This window comes from Orbicella franksi, chromosome 2 (genome assembly GCF_964199315.1).
Source record: "Orbicella franksi chromosome 2, jaOrbFran1.1, whole genome shotgun sequence".
NCBI classification, from domain to species: domain Eukaryota; kingdom Metazoa; phylum Cnidaria; class Anthozoa; order Scleractinia; family Merulinidae; genus Orbicella; species Orbicella franksi.
The window spans coordinates 39,204,143-39,226,579 of NC_138146.1; the positions used below are offsets into that span (position 1 = coordinate 39,204,143).

A 22,437-nucleotide genomic window follows, 5' to 3' on the forward strand; every position below is an offset into this window, starting at 1 on the left:
TGTTTTCTGTTCGCGAATTGCATTCTGGGAACACGGCTCGTCGTCGTCATAGTAACTAGCACCCGCCATTTTGACGTGCAACAGTTGGTGAAAGAAAGTTCACCAAATTTTGTTTGAAACCCAGAGTTATGCCTCAACCAGAGGAGCCGATTTATTGTTCGCAGCAAATCAATATTCCTCCCGAATTACCTGACATTCTTAAACAGTTCACTAAGGCTGCAATTCGTACACAACCGAAGGATGTTTTGCAGTGGGCCTACGCGTAAGTCAGTCCTTCAGTCTTGTTTTCTTGCAAGTGTTTATCTCGATTGTCGTTCTGTCTTGTCTTGATTTGGAATAATAACCTTACAGAGATGGTTTTAAAACAGTCCCTCGACTCTTGCCGATATTGCTTGAGGTGTCAGTTCATTCATCTTCTAAGACTTGAGTCAATAATGTAAGGTTAAACCTTGTGCATGGTGTAAATGATCGATGATCTCGCTTATTTCCAGTCTCTGGGCATGGAAATTATAAATAACTGAATCATCTAGGAGGATATGGACAAAACATACATCCTCGGTATGATATCTTTTTAAACAAATTTATATCGAATGCTATTAAAATCTCTGAAGCAGACAGGTAGGTTGATGCCTATAAGGATAGCGATTCTACCAGAACTCCAAAGTCTGTGAAGCTTAGTTTTCTATAGGCCAGCCACACGTTCCAAACTTGCATCGCGTACCCTGGAAGGTGTAGTGGCCAGACAATGGTTAAAATGTTGCTTGTCAGGTCAAGCAGGCTGGTTTTGTTTACTGGGCTGTCTTTTTCTGTTTGAAAGGAAATATAATATGTCTATACACAACACAGGCTAATGGCTATTGCACCATAGTAGGATTAATTTCAGGCAAACTTGAAAATTGGGGCTTTTTTGAACCCTGATACTGCTGGTTACTTAATGCTAGAAACCAGTATTCTGCCAGGCCTTTTAATCTCGGTAAGTGAGGATGGTCAATAAAGAAACAGGAGGGGAATCTGGGAGAGAAAAAGGAAGAGGCAGATTGTTTCTTTCACCAACTTCCTTTTTCAATCATCTCACTGACCGAGAGCCTGGAACAGGCTACTGTTATCCATACGCTCCAACAGAAGGTTTTTGGATTTACATGTAAGTCTCTGCCCTCTGGAAATTCCTGTTTACTGGTAACTTCTTGCTTTTCTTTGGAAACTTTGGGAGTGGGTCTGAATATTTCTTGAAAGGGTACAAATTCATGATTTTAAAGTCAAATGGTGATGTGCAGTATTGACCTCTGCTGTCTTGATTTGGAATTGTAGGTACTTTGATGCTCTCTCCAAAGGTGAGACACCCCCAGTTAAAGATCGCCTTGAGTTTCAGTTAGGGCAGCCCATGGAAAAACCTCTTACTCAAGGATTACTAGCAGTGTTGCACAAACAGGTATCAATAATAGGTCCGCAGTGCGTACATGTGTGGTTTACAAGTTATACCTTTAATTAGGATAAAACTGAATTATCATGAAAAAAAAAATGAAAGACACTACTAAGATTTTCAACTCGAAAGGTCAGTGATCGATAGTAGAAGGTGAAAATATGAGGTATTTTAGAGAATAAGGTGCTACTACAGAGAATCACAAAGTGTGCTCATGTGGAGATTCCAACTATACACCGTAGTTTTATTGTACCAAAGGTTATGATATGGTAAATGAGATACTGCTGTATTGTACCACAAAGTACAAGCTCACACCATATCAAAGCATAACCACAACAGCTCTAAATTGAGTGGATTCCCGAGAAAGCCTAAATCTTTTCATGAAGCCCACAAATAATTAACGGTTATTCCATGAGTGCAGGTTGGATATGAGACGATAGATAGCCAATGAGGCATGCAACATTGAGTTGACTATAATCATTTCATATCCAACAAGCACGAGTGCAATAATTGTTTTTATTATACACTGTAGTCACAATCTGTTTTCTCATATGCTAAAAGCCTACAGTTAATTCTGGGAAACAGTACAACCTACAGATTATTCAATAATCTGCTAGTGGGTTAGGGAATAATCCATAGGTTGTGCCGCAATGCATGATTTCCAGGAGCAGTGTCAAATTTGTGTAAGAACATGGCTTGTTGAAAATAAACTGTGTTTGGTGTGATAATGCATTTGTCATTATTTTCTTTAAAACAATGTCTAATAAAACAATTATGAGATTTGGTTTTTGTAATAACCAAAATAATCAAGGTCTCAGTTAGTGTTATCAGCCTCAGCCTTTGGCTTCGGCTGATAACACTTACCTTGACCTTGATTATTCTGGATGTCACAAAAACCTCATCCAATAATTGTTTATCAAAATTGAAATATACATGTAAACTTACCATGTATTTGTAGAGCATGGCATAATTCCTGAATGATATACTAGTATTACGGCTAAGAAGCCATTGAAAACTCAAATTGTATTATGCAATGATCCAGTTTTAAACAAAACGGATTGTATATATGGCTAAACAAATAATTATTTAAATAAAACAAATCCATACATCACATTAATTTATGGTCAACAATGTTAATTTAAAAAAAATAGCCAAGAAATCATTCTCTAAATCTCCAAATGTAATAAGCTTACTTTTCGGACAATGTGATTGTATTATTATGATTTCTAACTACAGTAAACAAATGCAAATCAACTCTAATATGGTAATTTATTTCACTTTTGAATATCTAATTTGGACAAAGAGAAAAGGTCACAGTTCATATTCAAACTGAGGCAAAGAAGCGTACTCACTCAAAAAGGTAAAAATATATTTCTCAAATCGACAGCTTTACAGTCAATTGATTGTTGAATGACCTCTTCCGTGACTTACATTTGTAAACAAGTAATTCTACTAATTCCATCCAAATGTAAAGTGATGAAATATAATACCCTCTTGTTTCCGAAAGTCTTGAGAAGACGTCTGTGATTTATATTGTTTTCAAACTCAAGTGGTACTGTCTTTGAATTTGTGGTCACGTGAAGAAGCGTACCTACTCAAAAGGGTAAAAATATATTCCGCAAATCAACAGTTTTACAGTCAACTCATCGTTGAATGACCTCTTCCGTGACTTACAGTTGTAAACAAGTAATTCCACTAATTCCATCCAAATGTAAAGCGATGAAATATAATACCCTCTTGTTGCCGAAAGTCTTGAGGAGGCGTCTGTGATTTATATTGTTTTCAAACTCAAGTGGTACTGTCTTTGAATTTGTGGTAACCGATGGAGACATTTTAAACTTCTGATGGTTCAAAGCAATGAATATTGGCTTTTTAAAGTACAAAGGCTCCTGAAGAACTTGCACTGGACACATGCCAAGTCTGTCCTAGCTTACACGAGGAACTTTACTCCCGTTGTCTCAATTTGTCGACTTGCATAAACACCTGAAAGTGAAACAACAATAAAATGGGTTTCGTTATTTGTACTTAATTACGAAGCTAGATTTTCGACACGTAAAAGAAATGATAAGATGCAGAACTCAAGACCAAGCTCAAAATGAAAAACGACTTACCTTTAAAACTAAAATCAGGGGAAAATAGAGCCCACGCTTACAACAGAAATGGCTGACTCAGATTAGTGCGCCGTGGGACACAAGACCACGTGACTGACTCTCGTAGGCAAATAAATAAATAAATCTGGCCATGGCCTGGCTACACGTTTTATCAATTGAAGGGGTGCATGGAAAAAGGCCCTAAGTGACTCTTAATCTCATGTCAAATTCTCCTTTTCTGTTCAAGGAGGTAAAAAGGAATTTGCCCAGAGAATCTCACAGTCTATCAGATATCACTTAGGGTCTTTTTCCATGCACCCCTTCAATTTATTTATTTTGGCGTGTTAGTGTTATCAAAAGTAGTACATGTACATGTTAGCTGCTAGTTCTCCAACATGAAGAGAAGATCGAGTTAATTTGCACTATTGTACTCATCGGCATTCAGTTTTTTTTTGTTTTGTTTTTTTTTTTTGATAACTTGTTTATGTAAGAAACGTAATTGAAGTTTATATATTTTTCAGTTGGGTGGAAAGCCTATCATAGAGTTGTCTTCCTTAGAAGAGAAATGGAAACATTTGTCACTTCCTAAAGATACTTTGGATGAACTTCTGCGGTAATAAAACCATACTACAATATGACATGTACTTTGAGTTTTATTATTTTTCGTTTAACTAATGGAAATTTAAACTGTTGAACATGACAGATACCAGAGGTAACTACCGGTAATTGATGACATCAGTGAATTGAATGAGTAATCCATGGGTAATCTACATGATTGTATGGGTGATGAGTTGATAAGTCATTGATTATTGTTGCTGATCAATGAGTAATCGAATGATAATTATTGATAGGCCACTGAATGTTCAGTCATCCATTAGTCATAATCAGTATCATCAATGAATAATCAATCCATCGACAAGTAATCAAATGGACACAAAATTTTTGGTCATCAGTTAAACATCAGTTACTCATTGATCATCACCAATAATCAATGACTAATCAGTTGATTACTGAGAATCAATTACGCATCAAATACTCATCCATGGCATTGATCATTGATTAGTCACATATGCCAAATAACAAAAAAGATGGATGTATAGTAATAAAATTTAACAAAATAAGTTTTGCTCTGCCACTGAATTGTCTAGCTGGCTTATCTTACTGTGGTACTTAATGTAAAATGTAATAATTCACGGTTTCAATTATTTTTCTAGGATGGGAAGTTTTGCTGAAGAGCTCAAGTGGCTTCATTTTCTTGCTCTTGCTTGCAGTGCAATCAGTGAGGTGAACAATTATATGCACAATCATCAAGCATAGATCTATAAAACAGTGAATCTTTAATTTTTTGTGGTTTTAATTATATGTGGAACATTTTAACAGGGTTTTCTCAGAAGAAGAGCAATTCTTTCTTATTCAAAGTCAGATACATATCTTGAAAAAATCTTGAGTAACTGTCACATACAGGGCTTCTATACAGCAATTTTCATTGGATCTTGGTGCTAACAGAAAGCCCTGTGTTTGGCCTTTCCTCCCAGAAAGGAAACATAACTGATGAGTGTAGATTCCATCTTGAGTATATTTTGATAAATACTCTACCTGATGGATAAGGGAATAATCTTAAAGCATACTTGCCTCACAATATTTCATTCTGATAATAAAGCATAGCACCACAGAGATGTGAATAATGCGATACCTTTTGGTTGGTGGTATGTTGGGAATTATATCTGACAAATTGTAGGCTCAAACTCCAAAGCAAACAATTTAACAGTATTTAATGAACAACCACATAATCTGAAACTAAAATAAAAATTGAATTTATGGTGAAGAGGCTAGACCCAAAACTCCAGTAACAGTGGCAAGGTCAATCCTAAACATGGCAAGAAATTACAACAAGATGAAAAATCTGGAAAATGATGACAGCAAGTTCAAGCATATGTGCAAGCACATTCTGGGTTACACTTGGCTAAAAGAAAATCATGTGAAATCATGCACAAGGACAAAACATGTACATTGTACTAAGGCAAAAGGGGTGAGTTCAGAATTCAAAATTGGTAAAGTTCAAACAGGTATTGATCATGAGTTAATGTTCTATGAACTGTGACTGAGTGCAGTGTCATCCTTCTATCAAGATGACCATCTTCACTTCTCATACACAACACTTTTACATTACTCTTTGAGAAGAGTAGTGGGTCATGCCAAACATTTCTTGACAAATAGAAAGAGGACATGTCCACTTAACTTTAAAATGCAAAAGAAAAGAAGAAAAAGGAAAAGGTTGTATGTAGATGGAAAAATTTGAGCCTAGGATGTTCTGCAAATGTGGGTTAGAGGAAGAGACAAAAATATTAGGAATTTAGCAAGACAGATATTATATTATGCTCTCTCAGCTATTATCCTCAACTGTTCTTTCTTTCAGAATCTTACATTGGCAATGAAAACAGTTTGTGAGATTTTAACGACTGATCTAGAAGGAGGTCCTGCACGAATTCCATTCTCGCTGTTTAAGGAGCTGTATACATACCTGGCAGAGATTGATGGAGAGATAGCTAAGGAACATGTTGACACTGTCATTGAACATCTCAACTATGATGTGTGAGTAGTGTTTCTGCCACTGAGCACAGTGCATGATAAACAATATGACCAGGAGCTAACTACAAACACCAGAACAAACAATACAGTGAATGTCTAAATTTTTTCTCTTGAGGAGAAAATATCTATTTACTTCAACAGTACAACAAAACTGTCTGTTCCGCTTAGTACTTGTACTAGAAATTACAAGTTATACACAAATGTGGTATCTCAAGGATTTGCTAGTTAAAATTTTTTGAAGGGGTAGTTATTGTCACTGATTCACCTCTGTGTTAGTTTTTTAGGTTTTTTGGAAGGCAGCCAGATGAGTGCACAGATTACACACAGTCATTATATCCCTCTAGGCAGATAACTGCGCTATTTAAAATCATTTAGACTGTTTTTCACTTTTTCTTTCAGCGAAAAACAAGATGGCCAAGTTTCCCCACGGAACTTTATGAGTGACAGTTGTCCGCCATTGTCACCAAATGAAGGCTCATGAGAAAAAATGGCATGAAAATGTTTTGGTTTGTATCACACCTGGAATATCCCTCTGTTCGTCCTAATCATGTTCAACAGGAATTGTCTGTTTCATTTCACTGGAGAATTCTGAAATATGTTTTATGTTCAAGCCATACACTGATTGTCTTTCCTACAAGTACACACATTAGAAGGAATAGCAGCTATTTGTTACCGTCCAATGTATTCTCGCTAAAAAAAAAAACGGAATATGTAGATACAAAAGTGAAGTCCAAAACCCGCCTGGTGATAAAACAGAGATATTCAGTTATTAGCTACTTCCTGGTAGAAACTTTCTCAAGCGGAAGCTTATAGAAATCTGTAAAAATGACTTGTACATATATCCTTGTAATCAAGAAACAAATACAGTATTTCTGGTCTGTAGTATGTTTATCTTTGATTATTAATCAACCTAACTTTTGGTGATTCAAAAATAAAGTGACTGACGCTTCGACAACCAAGTGGAAGTCATCTTCAGAGTCAAGTGAAAGCTATTTGTCAGCTGATGGTGTTTTTCAAACTGACCAATCACTTTCCACGGACCACACTAACACCCGGAGATGTTTTCCGCTCAGGTTATCGAAACGTCAGTCACCAACAAGAGTTCTTTTCAGAACTACCCTTACCCAGACGATCACACCATACGAACTACTGATACGCCTGGGTTCAAACCATTAAGAATAAGAAACCAGTTGAAAATTCCCGTTCTAACTGAAAGCGCGAGTGCCCTTATTTGACTTAACTTTGTTATTTCGTTGATTTAATTCGGCAAGAACTTGTTCGCGCAAAGCTCGACACTGCAAACGCGTGGCATCACCTGTTCTGTTGAGTAAAGCACGCAATGACGAGTGGGCGAAACGCGAGCCGCAGTCTCTGGCTGAGTATTAAGTATTCGCCACTTGTGTGATTTATAGCAAAACATGGTTAAGTCTTAAAGCTTACATCTGTGAGAAGTTGGTTTCAAAAGAGCTTTATTGTTAGTTTGAATTCTGTGCGTTGTTTGATTGACAAAAAAAGTATATTTTAAATTAAGGACGGTTCAAGACGGTGCCTAGAAAATACAAAGGTCTTTTTGTCAGATTACGATAATGTGGAAAAAGCAGATCTAAGCAAGGGCTATTGGAATCCACAAAGAAAACCGAAGGTAGCCACGCATTTTTCCGAGGTAACTCTGGTTATCTGGGAAAACTTTATGACTGTACACTCTTTATTACACGTTTCTTCACATCAAGTATATCAACTCAATTAAAGCAGAAACAATGGAGAGCGCCTAAGCACCATACTACGGCTATTCCCATGAATTAATGATCTACTCCTAAGAAAAGTAAACAGGGATGGTGGAGCGCATTTGAATCGGGGAGGGGGGGGGGGGGGCTTTCAAGCGAGCGCCAGAGGCACTAACTTGTAGGGGGTCCGGAGACATTTGTAAAATTATTATTTTATGTATTTTTTGCCCCCGGCTCCGCCGTCCCTGGTAAATATATGACTTACAATATATATAACATCAGTAGATGACCCCAGAGGTATGATATTAAACATGTGATATATTTCAGGGCCCACACTGGGAAGACCATTTTAAAGTGGTAGGGCTAAAAAATCTGGCTGAGACAAACAAACACTAAGGATCACCGCTCCGCCGTTTTGTTACTTTCATGTGGTAAAATGCATGGATTATCCAAGTCATCCAGCCATCTCGAGCCCTAAAAGAAACCCTAAAAAGCAATTGGTACAGGGCTGTAGCCCTACCAGACCTTGCCCATCCGCGGTCCCTGTAGTACTACGTAGCTACAGCTCCGTCCATCTGAGTCTACCATGGGTCAACGCAGTCGATTAGTACTGCACTACGTGGAAACTTGGGAATGAAGGTCTCTACCGCACCGCCCGCAGATGAGGCTGATTGATGCGTTGCTTTTGAAGCAACGAGCCTTCTGTACCTTTATAGGCAAGTTATTGCTTTGAATTTATCTTTCCGTGTGGCTGACCCAGGTAAACAAGTAATAATAATAATAATTACACGTTTATATAGCGCTAATACTATGAAATATTCAAAAGCGCTTTACATATAAAAAGAAGCTAACACACTAAAACAAAGTTCTATAAAAAGCATAAAATGTGCTAAAAAAAACAATGCAAACAATGCTTCTGATATGTAAAATGGTTTTAATGTATCGTTTAGAAAGATAACCGATAACGTAAAATAGTCAGTTCCAATTTAGCGGTGTGTTTACCAGTGTTACAAACATTATCATCGATAATATCAACCTCAACACCTTACCGATCATTTGTTTTCTCATTTTAAAGGAATTCTATCTCAGTCACGACATTTTGAGTTACTCTGGCCACGTAAAAAAGGGATACATGCTTTGCATGTGTATCTATGGCGGTTAAGTCTTTGTGTATGGTTCATTTTGCTCCTTTCATTTGTGCATCTGCCAATTCTCTATTTCCCAGTTCCCCATAATTCACTCTGTTTGCCCCCGGAAATTTCCATAAATTATTACTTTCAAATTGCTCTTGGGAGGTCTGCATATTCCCAAGAGCATTTCACAACAATAGTTTATGCAAAGTATTGGGGGCAAACAGAGTGAATTATGGGGAATTAGAAAACAGAGAGTAGTCTTGTCCGACCCGGCACTGACTTTCTCAGTGTCACGGGTTCAAATTTGACCTGCCCATACTTCAGTACTTGTCCGCTTCCAGTGCGGGGCAGTGCTGGTGACAAGTGCGTCTTTTAAAGCTCACGGAAATCAAAGTCACTTCCCATGCAAACCGCAGGGTTGTGTTCCCCCCTACATGACGCCAAATGATGTGTGTTTTTCACTATTTGTCGATGTTATTGTATGTTCCATAACAATAATGGTTGAACACATGAAAGTGAGCTCTCGCGGTCAGTTGAATTGACAGAAACCTGAAAATAGTAGTTTACTAAGATAGAAAAACACCAAAGAAATAATAATAAACCATAAAGGACCGAGGATGGTACAGGGGAGAATAAATCAACACGGATTACAGACGAAGAATTGAAAAATTTAGGCTAAACGTTTCAAGATACCCAAACTGTGTCGTAGATCCTTAAAGTCTTCCCTGATGGGTAGGATTTCTGCCTTCCAGCATAACGGTCAAGGTCGGTCAGAGTAGAGCAGAGAAGGTATATCCCGGAAAGAAATTATATATATTCTTAGAAATTACAATGTTTTTCTACTCAATGTCGTTTCATATGGACATAAATACAGTTCTGTTTCGTAGACCAACAAAGAGTTGGTCCACTCATCAGTTAAATTCCACATACACTGTAGCATCGCTAGGGTTTATATACATCAGCAGCATGATCGTTACAAAATTCAAACTTAAAGAACAATAGTAATGTGCATTTGTAAGCTTATGATTGGTCCTTGAGGATGCGATTGAATTTAAGAAACAGACCTGTATTAAAGTCCATATGAAACGACATTGAGAAGAAAAAATTGTTATTACCGCACCATTATTGCTGAGCACTATTCTGGATTTATCAGTGAACCTACCCTGAAGTCATATTCTTAGTTATTATATGGCCAGCGCCGTGAGCGGGCAAGATGAATCAAATCATGCGCTGTGATTGGCTACCCGAGCGGGCAAGATGGAGCTATCTTGCCCGTTCGGGACTACCCGCCGTGTCCCGCAAGAAAATGTCCCCGAAAGCCATATAATAAATCCTTTATTGACCAAGCTTGTTCGGCCAAGATGGTTGGATATTGGCCTCGTCCTTTCTTTGCAAGTTTATGGACCTCGACACACGCAAAAAAAGAACTTGGCCAATATCCAGCCGTCTTGACCTCACACTTGCTCAATAACCCATACAAATGTTTTGTATGTTTTGAAATTATATATATTTTTAGAATATACTAGAGCCGTGGATTACTTGTAAACTAGCTGATTAGCTAAGCGTAACTCCGCGTTAAATAAAGTATCGTATCGCATCGTATCGTATCCCGCTAGCGCTAGTAATTATCACGCTTGCCCTCGTCGTTTTGAAAAGTCCCGCCTTTTGCAACGACAGGGAAAACCAATCAGAATTTGACAAATATCCGTATAAATCAATAAATACCCAGAATGCCTCACGCGCCAAATTTCTAAGTCAATTTTCAAAATGGCTTCCGTAGAAGCTTTGTATGGCGTAATATCCTTATTGTTTTTATCTAGTATATCTTTAGCTTCAGTACCCAGTGAGCGTCATGTTAAATTCCAATATAAACATAGTTTTAAAGGGCCACATCTAGTGAATAAAGATGGAGCAATTCCGTTTTGGAATCACGGTGGAAGTAAGTATCCATTGTTTTGTCAAGTGAATTCTTAGACTTCAACAGTACACGTGTACGTGGAATTTTTTAATGGATTTTTGGGTGAATTACTTTTTTTATGATTTCTCTTTAGGCGCTATACCTAGTGATGAACAAATTAGATTGACTCCTTCAATGACGAATAAAAAAGGTTGGTTTATTTCATATCTCTATTTTACTGAGCAAGCAGTAGCCGACTTATGTTTCTTGATTAATAAATGTAAGCTTTTAGACTTATATGTTGTCACAGCTGCTTGCAAAGACGTTTAATATACGCTAAATTATCGAATCTTCGTGTCTCTCATGTTGAAACGGAAATCTGTTGAGGATGTTGACTGAAACTGTAGATGTATTTGTGAACAACAATATTCCCCGTTAGTGTGGTTAAGTTATGACGTATTTTAATAGTTAGAGAAGATCACGGTGAAACTTGTACACAGCTTTGTTTTCGGGAAGCAGAAGCCTCTATCTGCAATTTACTCTTTCTAGATTTGCATAAATGCTGGTTTGCATATGGACTAAGCAACATACATAAGCACGGTAAGGTGCTTTTATTAGTGCCTTTGTTTTCCTAACAAAAGGTGCTAATTATCAACATCTTACTGCGTCTGCATGCACTGCTTATGTACTACTGAAAGCAAACCTTGACTGTCTATAGAAACAAAATTTTATAGTTAAAGGACAGTTTAGTTATAGTTAATATTTATGTATTATTTTTTTCTCAAGCATCTGAGCGGGCCAGAATCCTAAATCCTCGAATTTGATTGGCTAATCATACGCACGCGACCGGTCCAGCTTTTTATGATACGGCCCATGGGCCAGATTTTTTTCCCACTGCCTAAATTTCGCTCCTAAAAGTTAGCGGTAATCATCAATCTTTTGCCTTTTTTACACATCCATCGACGATTAGTCAACGCAAGTTTATCTCTGTTCACTTTAAAATGGCAAGGAAAGTCACTGTAAGTAAATTCAATTGAGTGTTTTGAAGTTGTGAGAGTTTGCTTGGTTGTTTGTAGCTTGGTGCTATAATGGCACGTAATCCTGTGTTTCTCTCGCCGTAAAATTTGAGTCAATTTCAGTCGAGTTTACCTCCCTGATCGTTGCTGTATTTAGAAGAATTTCTGTGGAATACACTTAACAAATTTCCTCGCTTTCTGCTATTCAATTTATGGTAGAAAAGTGACGAAGTGATTTTAAAAGCAGCGACTGACAGAAATTGTTTTTGTAGTAAAACTTCAAACTTTGCACGAAATTTCACACCACAAAAACAGTTTTGGAGAACTTAACTGGTGAAATAAATGCAACTAACACAAAGTAGTTCGAAAAAAATCTGTTTTTTAATACATCTTTTTTTGTCTACTATCTGATTACTCGCTCGTTGCCGAGATTTTTTACAAATCGTTAGTAGATGGCGCGCAAGCCGATTCAATGACAAGAGTTGCGTAAACAAACCCATTTGTAATCTGTAAAACCAATTTACTGCAGCAAAAAAACTAAACATGTCATTTGCCGGCTTATGGTCAGTCCGTATGGTGAAAAACTGTGACCTTGGGCTTGAAAATGCTGCCCGAGGCCGCAGGCAGAGGGCAGCATTTTCAAGATCTCAGTCACAGTTGTTCACCATACAGACCTCCCAGCCGGCAAATAACATATATTTATGTTTTACTGTACTGGCAGTAAGGCCCAGTTCAGATGCTGAACTTTTCATGAGCCAAACTTAAATATTTGAATTTGGACCAACCCAAATTATCAAAAGTACACCTGTTGATTCAGACGTCAAACTTAATTCATCAAAATTTATTTAGTTTGAACTAAATCATATTGAAATGTCAGCGATTTTCAGGTAAGCGTAAACTAAGTAAAGACTTTATTTATACCGCAAAAATGGTTGTAAGATATGTTCTAATGATTTATGTGTTACGTTCGGCACATGAAAGTTTGATATCTGAATCAAAGCCGTTCCAAAGCGGAGATTCCTGGCTGAGCTAGGCGGGAAGAATGGCTGAGCCATTCCAATTTCAAATAGCTGTTCTTAACTGATTCAGGTGCCAAATTTTTCATGTACTTAATTCAACGTGTTAGACTCAGCTCATGAAAAGGTTGGCGTCTGAACTTGGCCTACAGTAAGAGATAAATACCAGAGACAAATTCATCCACAGAACTTAGGTCATTTAGTCCCCAAGTCAATTAGCCCCTAGCCTGTTAGTCCCCAAACAGAAGTCGATTAGCCACCAATCTAAAGTTGATTAGCCCCCACATAAGTCAGTTAGCTCCCAAATAAAACTTGCCTTTTGAACCCAGTAAATTATTCTTCCTGTCAATATGACAAAGTTTAGTAACCAAGTAGCCATTATTATTAAGGGAGGAAGGGAGAAGACTCTGGGAACGAGTTTGATTTTGTTTGTTTTCTTGTCAGACCATGACTGTGGCCTGACAAGAATGAAAATTTGTTTTGGGTTAGTAATCTGATTTACTGTTTGATGTAAAAAGACTCCGGTAGCATTTGCCACCAGACAATAGGCCATATTTGTACTCTCTGTATTGGACTGGAATTAGCTTGCAATGGAGGCTCATGTAGGGGAATATCATTAAAAAGAGATTAATGTCAATTGCATTGGAAAAGACTTCCCACATTATCCTCAGTTGCAAGTAATTCCAGTCCAATACGGAGAATACGACTATGGCCTATCCTTAGGACTTTGCTGTGATCCTCAACAACAAAAGCAAGACATTGGTCAGTCTGATTCATTTATGTCAGTGATTAGTGGCATGTGAATCTTTCAGATGAATGACGTGGATTTTTTTTCTGACATTTATTATCACCAAGACATTATAAAATATTGTTTTCTCTCATCAGGCTATGTATGGACAAAAAGTACTTTCCCCCATGATTGGTGGGAAGCAGAGATAGCCATTAAAGTAACTGGCAGAGGAAGATTAGGCGGAGATGGTGTGGTAAGATAATATTGTTACAGTTTTACAGTATTTATCAACAGGTCAGTTAACTTGTTATGATGTTGCATGTATGGGTGAGTGAGAAGTATAAATTCCAGACTGGATGGATGGCAAGGTGAAAATCTGTTCAGCTGCCAGCTCAAAAACTTTCCTAGCCGTGCAATTAAAAGGAATGAAATAAAATAATAGAAATTGAGAGTCAAAGACAGTATCACAAAAGATGGACCGGCTAAAGTTCTGCGAGATACTTTTTTTACCGAATCATTCACCTCCCATCATGTACAAAACCAGAACTACACCGTCCTGTACTGTGGCTTATCAATGGTTATTTTAGTTAGTTTGTAATAGCCTCTGAGCAAAAGTTTAAAAATATACATTCAGTGCTTCCTTTAAGAAGAAAATCCTTTAGCCTATCATTTGGCCTTATTTTATTTTTTTTAGTATTAGTATTATTTAATGTTGTGACACAGTGAGTGGTTGCCCATCCACCACTTTCACTGACATGGAGGTGAATAATTGTTTTAAATTAGTAAAATTTAAAACAAATACAAACACTAGATAATCTTAAATACCATTAACAATAATATTATTTTTGATTGCACATTTCTGCTACATGTCTGAACTTTCCTTACGAACAGTCCACTGTAACTCTATCTATATTGTAGTCAGTACTATCTCTTATACATTATGTATTTGACAATACTTATATGTGTTACCTTGCTTATTTAAGGTAACATTGATTTTTTGTTGTTGTGACTCAGGCAATTTGGTATACAGAGACTGCAGGTGTAGAGGGCCCAGCATTTGGAAATAGTAACACATGGAAAGGTCTTGGTGTTTTCTGTGACTCATTTGATAATGATCAACAGGTAGGTCACTTGGTGTGATGTTTACATGAATTATTTAGTCATATCAAAATAAGAAAGATAATGAGAAGTTGTCAACCAAGGTTACTGGTGGGCAACAGCTATGGATATGTTTATCACACAGCTCCATGGCAGGCTGTGTATTTCACATTAAAAAGCGTAGCTTGCTTTTATTACTAGACTTAGTACACAAGCTTGAAATATAGTGTAAACTAGTCTAGTGTAACAAACCTCTGGATGTAACAAAGTTGAACAAACCTTGCTTGTAAATTCTGTTCTTGTTTTTTTTATTTTTCAGGGAAACAATCCATTTATTTCAGTGATGCTAAATGATGGAAATCAGATTTATGACCATAACAAGTATGTGCAAATTCCATTATTTTGTACTTTATTTTGAAAGTACCAAGTTTTAATTAATTACCCAAATTGTTCATATTTTTTTAGTTTTTTTAAGCAAATCTTTACATCATCTTTTACATGGTGTGGAAATATCTATCCTAACATTATTTGTTTTTCGTAAATATCTATTAATTTCCTGTTATTACAAGCAAGTCAACCAACATTGCTGACCCAGTCTTTAATATCTTATATGTGTGTATCAGTACTAGCCTACATGTACCATGTCATCACAACTCTGTCATAGTGTAATTATTATTTCAGAGCGTCTTTTTTTTTTTAACTTTTTTTGTACTTCAGCGAGTCAAAGCCAGCAATAATACAGTACATTTACAATAATCGCTGACAACAATTTATTGTTTCTTAGAGATGGACAAGATCTCCAGCGTGGTGGTTGCTTACGAGATTTCCGAAATCGTCCCAACCCAGTTAGACTAAAACTTCGCTATTATGAAAATGTCCTCACAGTAAGTACAGTAACTGTTATTGCTGGCACTGTTCAATTGTAGTAATTAAAAATAAGTGTAAAATAAGGAGTTCGTATAGTGTGATCATCCAGGTGAGTGTAGTTCTGAAAAGAACTGTTGTTGGTGACTGACGTTTCGACAACCTGAGTGGAAGTCACCTTCAGAGTCAAGTGAACAGTGTTTGTCAGTTGATGATGTTATAAGTCTGGTCCGTTGAACGTGATTGGTTAGTATAGCCATGATGGTATTGACTTTACATGAGTCTTTCAGCCAATACCATCACGGCTATACTGACCAATCATGTTCAATGGACCAGACTTCTAACATCATTGACTGACAAACACTATTCACTTGACTCTGAAGATGACTTCCGCTCGCATTGTCGAAATGTTAGTCACCAACAACAGTTCTTTTCAGAACTACACCCACCCAAACGATCACACTATACAAACTACTGATACTCCTGGGTTCAAACCATTTACTATATAAAATAAGAAGCTGGTCCATATACTTATGAGACGTTGCAAAATTTTTCATGTGTTGATCACAAGTAGCAATTTAGGGATTTATTTTACATATACTGTACATACTTCTTGAGAGGCAGTGAGAGAGGCAGTTTCCTCAAATTACATGTTTTGATCAGTCAGTTATCAAGTCAAAGCAATAGAAATCCCTGCAGTGTTGCTGAACAGTGGAAGTTTTCAGCTAAAATATCTTTTAAACACCATCAGGGTATGTAGTAATTATTTCACCTTTACATTAGGAGAATCCCTGCAGTAGATGTTTTCAGCTTAAAAAGCTCTATTTGTAGTTGGTACTTTTTCACCTGTGTGCTGATTACGTTTTAGTTATGGGTTCATATGGGCATGAGCACAAGAGCAGAAGACTTTGAGCTTTGCACTCGACTGGAAAACATTACCTTGAATAAAAATGGCTTCTTTGGTGTGTCGGCAGCGACAGGTGGCTTAGCTGGTAAGTAAACCACAAGTAATGGAGATACATTCTATTGCAGTCTCCATTTAATGTCTGTCTGTGTCTGGTAAATGTTCAGTCAAATATCACACATTGAAAACTGTTTTTGCTTGATATATGAATGATTGTTGAAACAAGTATGACTTCTCACTAGAAACATTTAATGACATAGAACTGGATAATCTTAGGTCATGCTATGGTTCAAATTGTTAGAGGAGACTGGCAGGGGTGGGGTGGAGTACTGTAATCATGACGTTGCCATACTTGTTATAGTTGACAAATGAATGTATTTTTTGTCGGCAGATGATCATGATGTGTTATCATTCATTACTCACTCACTCACACCACCCAAGGACTCACAGGTAATATAGCGACCACTAACAACTGTGACTTATACACCTTAAACACCATCAAATCACACAGCAAGTTTCCATGGCAATTCAGTTTTGTGTTTTGTCACATCAACCTGCCTGAGATATTTGACAAAATCTGTGTGAGCTTCAGTACCTTTCTTTTCTGATATGAGTTCACCTGTCACATTGATTCCAGAAACCTAATAAAAACAAAACAGTTTGGAACAAAGCTTGAATTGTATTGTAGAACTATGTCTGAGCCCTGTAGGAGTTCACTGTTTTGTTGCACATTTTATTATTAGTATTGCTATTACTATTATTATTATTATTATTATTATTATTATTGTTGTTGTTGTTGTTGTTGTTGTTATTGTTATTGTTATTATTACTAAGTACTATTATAATTATTTATTTATTAATTTTTTAATTTTTTTTTTAATTTTTTTCAGACTGAAACTGGAATGAGTGAAGAAGAGCAGAAGAAACTTGCAGAGCAGTATGAAGAATATCAAAAGAAACTAGAACAACAAAGAGAAGAGTAAGAACACATTATCTAAAATGATTAATATTTTATTGTGGATAATAACATTGCGAGCTTATTGAAGTCACTTTGTCTTTTTCTTACAGGTACAAGACTGCCCACCCTGACAAAGTAAAGAGTCCTGAAACAGAGGTGACACAAGTGTTGCTTGTTTGATTGAACTCCAGAAATGCTGAAATAATATAAGATGCTTTGTGTGAGCAGTTATTGTTATTGACCGAAAAACTGCTAACTGCACAAGTTAAAAGCATCTCAAATTCTTAAAATTCTTGTTTTACAGGGCTAGCAAAAAAACTTAAAATCCATCTTGCCCTTCAGACAAGTAACTCTCAAATTTTGCTTGCCCTGGGCAAGTCTTAGTTTACATTTTTTTTACTTAGTTGGCAGATGACTTTTCTGGGTCCTTGCCCATTGAGCAAGTGAGAATGAAAAGAATGAAAACGACCGGACAGCACTTTTTTCGAGCCCTGCTTGTAATCCTCGTGACTCTATAGATCGTCATGTCAAGGGTCATAGCCAGAAGAAATTATCACTGAGGCAATGTTATCTGTTTTTTTTGTTTATTTGCTAGCAGTGTTTTCCTTTTCTCCTTCAAAACAAAATGTACCTATCAAGTTAATGAATCAGTTATGAACTCTGCTAAGGTTTTTCTATTCCCATTTACATTTTGGAGTAAAAGCCATTGTCTGCACACTGATTGTCAGTTTTTGTTTTCAGTATGAGAATGTTTACGAGCGAGACGTTCGTCTGGTTTATGAAGGTCAAAATGCAATTCACCAGATGATCAGGTGAGGTTGAACTGAAATAAGCATGAAACAAGTGTTTTGACAGTTAACTTCCCTATCATCTCAATTTACCTGCAACCAGTGGGCTATAAAACAAGACAAATTTGTTATTTAGTGCAGAAACATGTCCTATACCGTAGAATTCCGAAAGTAACAGGCCCCATTACTTTCGGATTTAGCAGGCAAAAGGGGCTGCTACTTTCAGGTAACCGTTACTTACGGGTAGCCGTTACTTTCGGATGGTTAAAAAACGTTAATTTGTTCAGTAACAGTCCTTTCAGACAAAGCAGATGTGTAACAGAAGAAATCGAACATAAACAAAGTAGACTGTATAGACAAAAAAGGTAGCCCTAAACCGGTTGGTACTATGGGGCGAATCGAAAGTGTAATAATTGTTGCATTATGGCGCTACGTAACTGATTACTACAGTACATTATTTGACTCTGTTGCTACTGTAGACAAGTACAGCTTATAAATCATACTTTCAAGGAAAATTCAGTCAAGTTTGAAATAAAATCACAGGTACATGTAGGTCTTCAAGTAAATGTTCAGTCCTGCAGTCAGGCTGTTCCATCCGCATGACCTGCGGGCAAGAACAGACACTTTCTCTTTTATTGACTTCTTCAAAGGGCCGCTACTTTCAGGAGGGCCGCTACTTTCGGGGGAATGTGACTTTCGGGGTTCAATAGGAAAAGAAAAACTTAACGTTACTTTCAGGGAGCCGTTATTATTGAGGTGTTACTTTCGGAATTCTACGGTATGGTGCTGTTTTTCAATGTGTATAATCCAAACAACCACGCATCCTTTAGGAACATATAATGATATTCCAATCATGTATTTAACTTATGTCTTGATATGTCTTGTAGCAACCTTCACACCAAGGTGGGTGAGTTAACAGTACAAGTAAACACATTGTACACTCTGGTGACCTCAGATCACAATCAAATTGGCCAGGTGGTTAAACACGACCAAACAATCAATCGACAAGAAGTGAACACTTTGATTAACATGCAACAACAGCTGAGTTCAAAACTACAGGAGATCAGGTAAGAACCACTCTACAATGATGCTGTGAATTTTATTTCATTTGTTCCTGTGCAAGCACTCATCACTACACGTGTCTTTTATAAAATGCAACACTGTATGAAACATTATGTGCAATAGACCTTCCTTGACGCAGCCACACGCCGCAACAGTGTCACCTGACAGCACTCTAAGCAAGTTTTGGTGAACAAAAATAGCAATTATTAAATACTGAATGAAGAAGCCAAGAAGATTAAACCATGGTTATTTACTACCATTGCTGTCCTAGTAGAAAATTACGAATCACAGACATATTGTTTTAGTTTGAGAAAACGGGTGATAGTCCTGCCACGCCATTTCTTGAAATGTTCCTTATTTTGAACTTGATAAAAATTGCTGTGCAAAAGTCGAAAAAGCAGAAAGATTCTTCCGATAACTGACTGGAGTTGCGTATCTCTAGTCAACCGGTCCATCATCAATGGGGATCAGGACTCATTATTTAATTATACTCATTAATGTTGAGTCACCATCGGCAGAGTTCATATGAAAAACCCAGCCTTAGTCAATGTTAATAATGTGAAATAACGGAGCCGAGTAACATTGCAGATATAGTTGAGGCCTTTATTATTGTGGTTTGATCTTTTCTTAACAGTAATTTAGTGAATCAAGGAGGTAATGTGGACAAAAGAGATGTTGGTGACTCTGCTGGTGTGACATCTAAACTCAATGACATGCAGAATGCTATTGAGTCTCTGACTCATTCAGTCAACACTGTGGCAACTAAACAACAAGTAAGAATGCTTATCCTAAGATTTTCTTTCAAGTCTGGACAACTTTCTGCTTGAACTTTGCAGTTTGAGTAACAGTCCAAAGGAAAAAACCAAAAACCCAAAGGAAAAGAACTCAAGAAGCATATTAACCTTTTCCGTCCCCAGAAAGCACCTGCTACATGCTGTACGCAAGCAACCCGTTAAGGTGGCTGAAAACAGTTTCCAGCACCTTCCAAGAAGTAGATTTTGATGGGTCATTATTTCCTTTCTTTATCAGTTTATGCTACAATCATGGTGTCAAAAAACTGCCCAATCATTGCTGAACACGGTATCATTTTGGTGACACAATAGGTTACCATAGCAGTAGCATGACCTGCTAAAACACCCTTAATTTTGGCTGTAAGTACTTATAATTTAAAAAGGGCATGGTGAAACCAGCTTTTATTATCGAATTTTGGTAAGCAGGATAAGATGTAACTTATGGCAAAGTTTGAAAAAAGTTATGATCATGGGGTTCATTGCCACCTAAACTTTTCGAAAATTTTCATGACTAACTCTTTACTTCTGACTTTTTTCCAGATGATTGGAGGGCAAGAGAAGAAAGACTGTCCCCCACCCCCTCCCATGCCCCAGTGTATAGGTCCTGGATATTTCGTGGTTTTAATCGTAGCTCAATTATTTATGTTGATTGGTTACATTGGATACAAGAATCAAAAGGAGGCTGCTGCAAAAAAGTTCTTTTAGGATTCTATCTTGAATTACCTTTCTACAAGCTACTCTGTTTCCATAACACAGACACTTGTGGGATGTTTGGAATCAATTGAAATTATTGCCCCAGGGCTGTTAGCGGGCTTGAATTGATCGCCGCGCAGTTAAAATAAACTTATACATTCATTAAAAAGTTTTAAAAACTTTTGTACTACGTACATCAAGCGATATTGAAAAGACAACTGAGCTGCTCTAAGGCTTTGATTGGTATCAATACATTCCTTAATAGGGAATTTAGCCGTAATATTAAAACGTTAGTCTTTTTAAAGATTTGACAGCTTATCATCTGAGTGTTGATTACAAACCGTGCTGTTAGCAGCTTTTATCTAGTTTCTTGTTAAATGCTACAAAACCAACGATACCTCGTCGTTTGTACATGTTGTATGCATCAAGGTGTGGTCGTGTGTGTATAGGAGGAAAAGCGTTTTCTGAACAACATTGAATGGGACTTCTTTAGTATTCCACATGGTATATTTATATCATTAATTCATTATTAATCTCGCGTCTTTTATTCGAATTAAACCTAAATGACCGCCTTAATATACTTAATTAACTCAGAGATGGATATATTGGTCGAGGGAGATGTTTAGACGGAGAGTTTTTGCAATATAAAATTAACACTGACCCAAAAAGATCATGGCAGTCATGAAAAAATAACCAAACTGTTTCGAGATTTTTGGTTTTCAAATTGAGTGGAAAAGAGAGAGTACGACGTGAACTGTCTGTTAAAAAAAATTTCAAGCTCATTTCTTATTGGCTTTGAAAGTTATAATAAGATAATTTTTAGAGGACAGCTATACAATCGTATTATATAATACGTACCATTGTCAGTTTTACGATAACTGCAGAAATTCTCGCGCGCTCATGGGCTAATTTTCATTGTCAGTAAGCGGACAGACAAATGAATTTATAATTTATGCGATGCGTCAAAGAGTGAGAGCGGGCATTTTGACAATTTGTTATCGTAAAAAAGCAAACGTCAGTCTGCGGATCCACTCGGCTATCGCGTCGTGGATCCACAGCTACTTTGACAATGTCATGACGAGATTCATGATCAATAACAGGACAGACGTATAAAAAACTAGTCAACTCTTAGCTTTGTTATTCCAGCACAATCTGCGCTAAGCTTAATTTCTTCTCTTGTTCTTTCGTTCTTGTTATTTTAACTATATTCTATCAGCTCATGACTCGCATCTGTATTCTCTTTTATCGTTGAAATAAATTTTGGACTTGATGTTTGTTGGTTCTTTGTGTATTGCACTTCTGTCAGTGGAAAGTGTTCAGTACTCCATGATTGTTTATGTGCATCTATTTTATTGCCAGATTTGGTAAAATTCTGGCAATAAAATCTGCGTATGACAAGCCTCTAGCCCAAGGGTAGGCTGGACTTCCGCCATGATATTTGGCCATTTTGAAGTAAAGGTTTAGACCTTTCTGTCAAACGAAAACCGGCGTTTTTAAAACATATCTTTTAAAACTGAATTTGGTCGAAGCATATCATTAAGAACTGGCAACTGTCGCCGGGAGGAGGTTTTAGAGCTCTAAGTCTCAAAATGGTCATGAGTACAACCTATGTTTTGGGAGATGCCGTGGCAACCAACAACGGTTTCGCCATGATTTTAGGAAGG

General features: G+C 37.1%; 2 protein-coding genes across 2 annotated transcripts; both read left to right on the top strand.

Annotated features, from left to right (window-relative positions):
- Positions 1 to 43: 43 nt before the first annotated feature.
- LOC145479831 (ropporin-1-like protein) lies at positions 44 to 7,778 on the top strand. The gene is made up of 6 exons (XM_081458291.1): positions 44 to 262; positions 1,309 to 1,429; positions 4,032 to 4,123; positions 4,725 to 4,794; positions 5,927 to 6,102; positions 6,499 to 7,778. Exons 1-6 carry the CDS (start codon positions 129 to 131, stop codon positions 6,578 to 6,580), a joined length of 675 nt encoding a protein of 224 aa, XP_081314417.1. The 5' UTR covers positions 44 to 128; the 3' UTR covers positions 6,581 to 7,778.
- Positions 7,779 to 10,613: 2,835 nt separating this feature from the next.
- LOC145479835 (protein ERGIC-53-like) lies at positions 10,614 to 22,043 on the top strand. The gene is made up of 14 exons (XM_081458295.1): positions 10,614 to 10,895; positions 11,008 to 11,064; positions 13,771 to 13,868; positions 14,630 to 14,737; positions 15,033 to 15,094; positions 15,498 to 15,597; positions 16,446 to 16,569; positions 16,873 to 16,931; positions 17,372 to 17,460; positions 17,550 to 17,595; positions 18,181 to 18,251; positions 19,115 to 19,294; positions 19,924 to 20,062; positions 20,621 to 22,043. The coding sequence occupies exons 1-14, from the start codon at positions 10,724 to 10,726 to the stop codon at positions 20,783 to 20,785; spliced, it is 1,470 nt and encodes a 489-aa protein (XP_081314421.1). The 5' UTR covers positions 10,614 to 10,723; the 3' UTR covers positions 20,786 to 22,043.
- Positions 22,044 to 22,437: the final 394 nt, after the last annotated feature.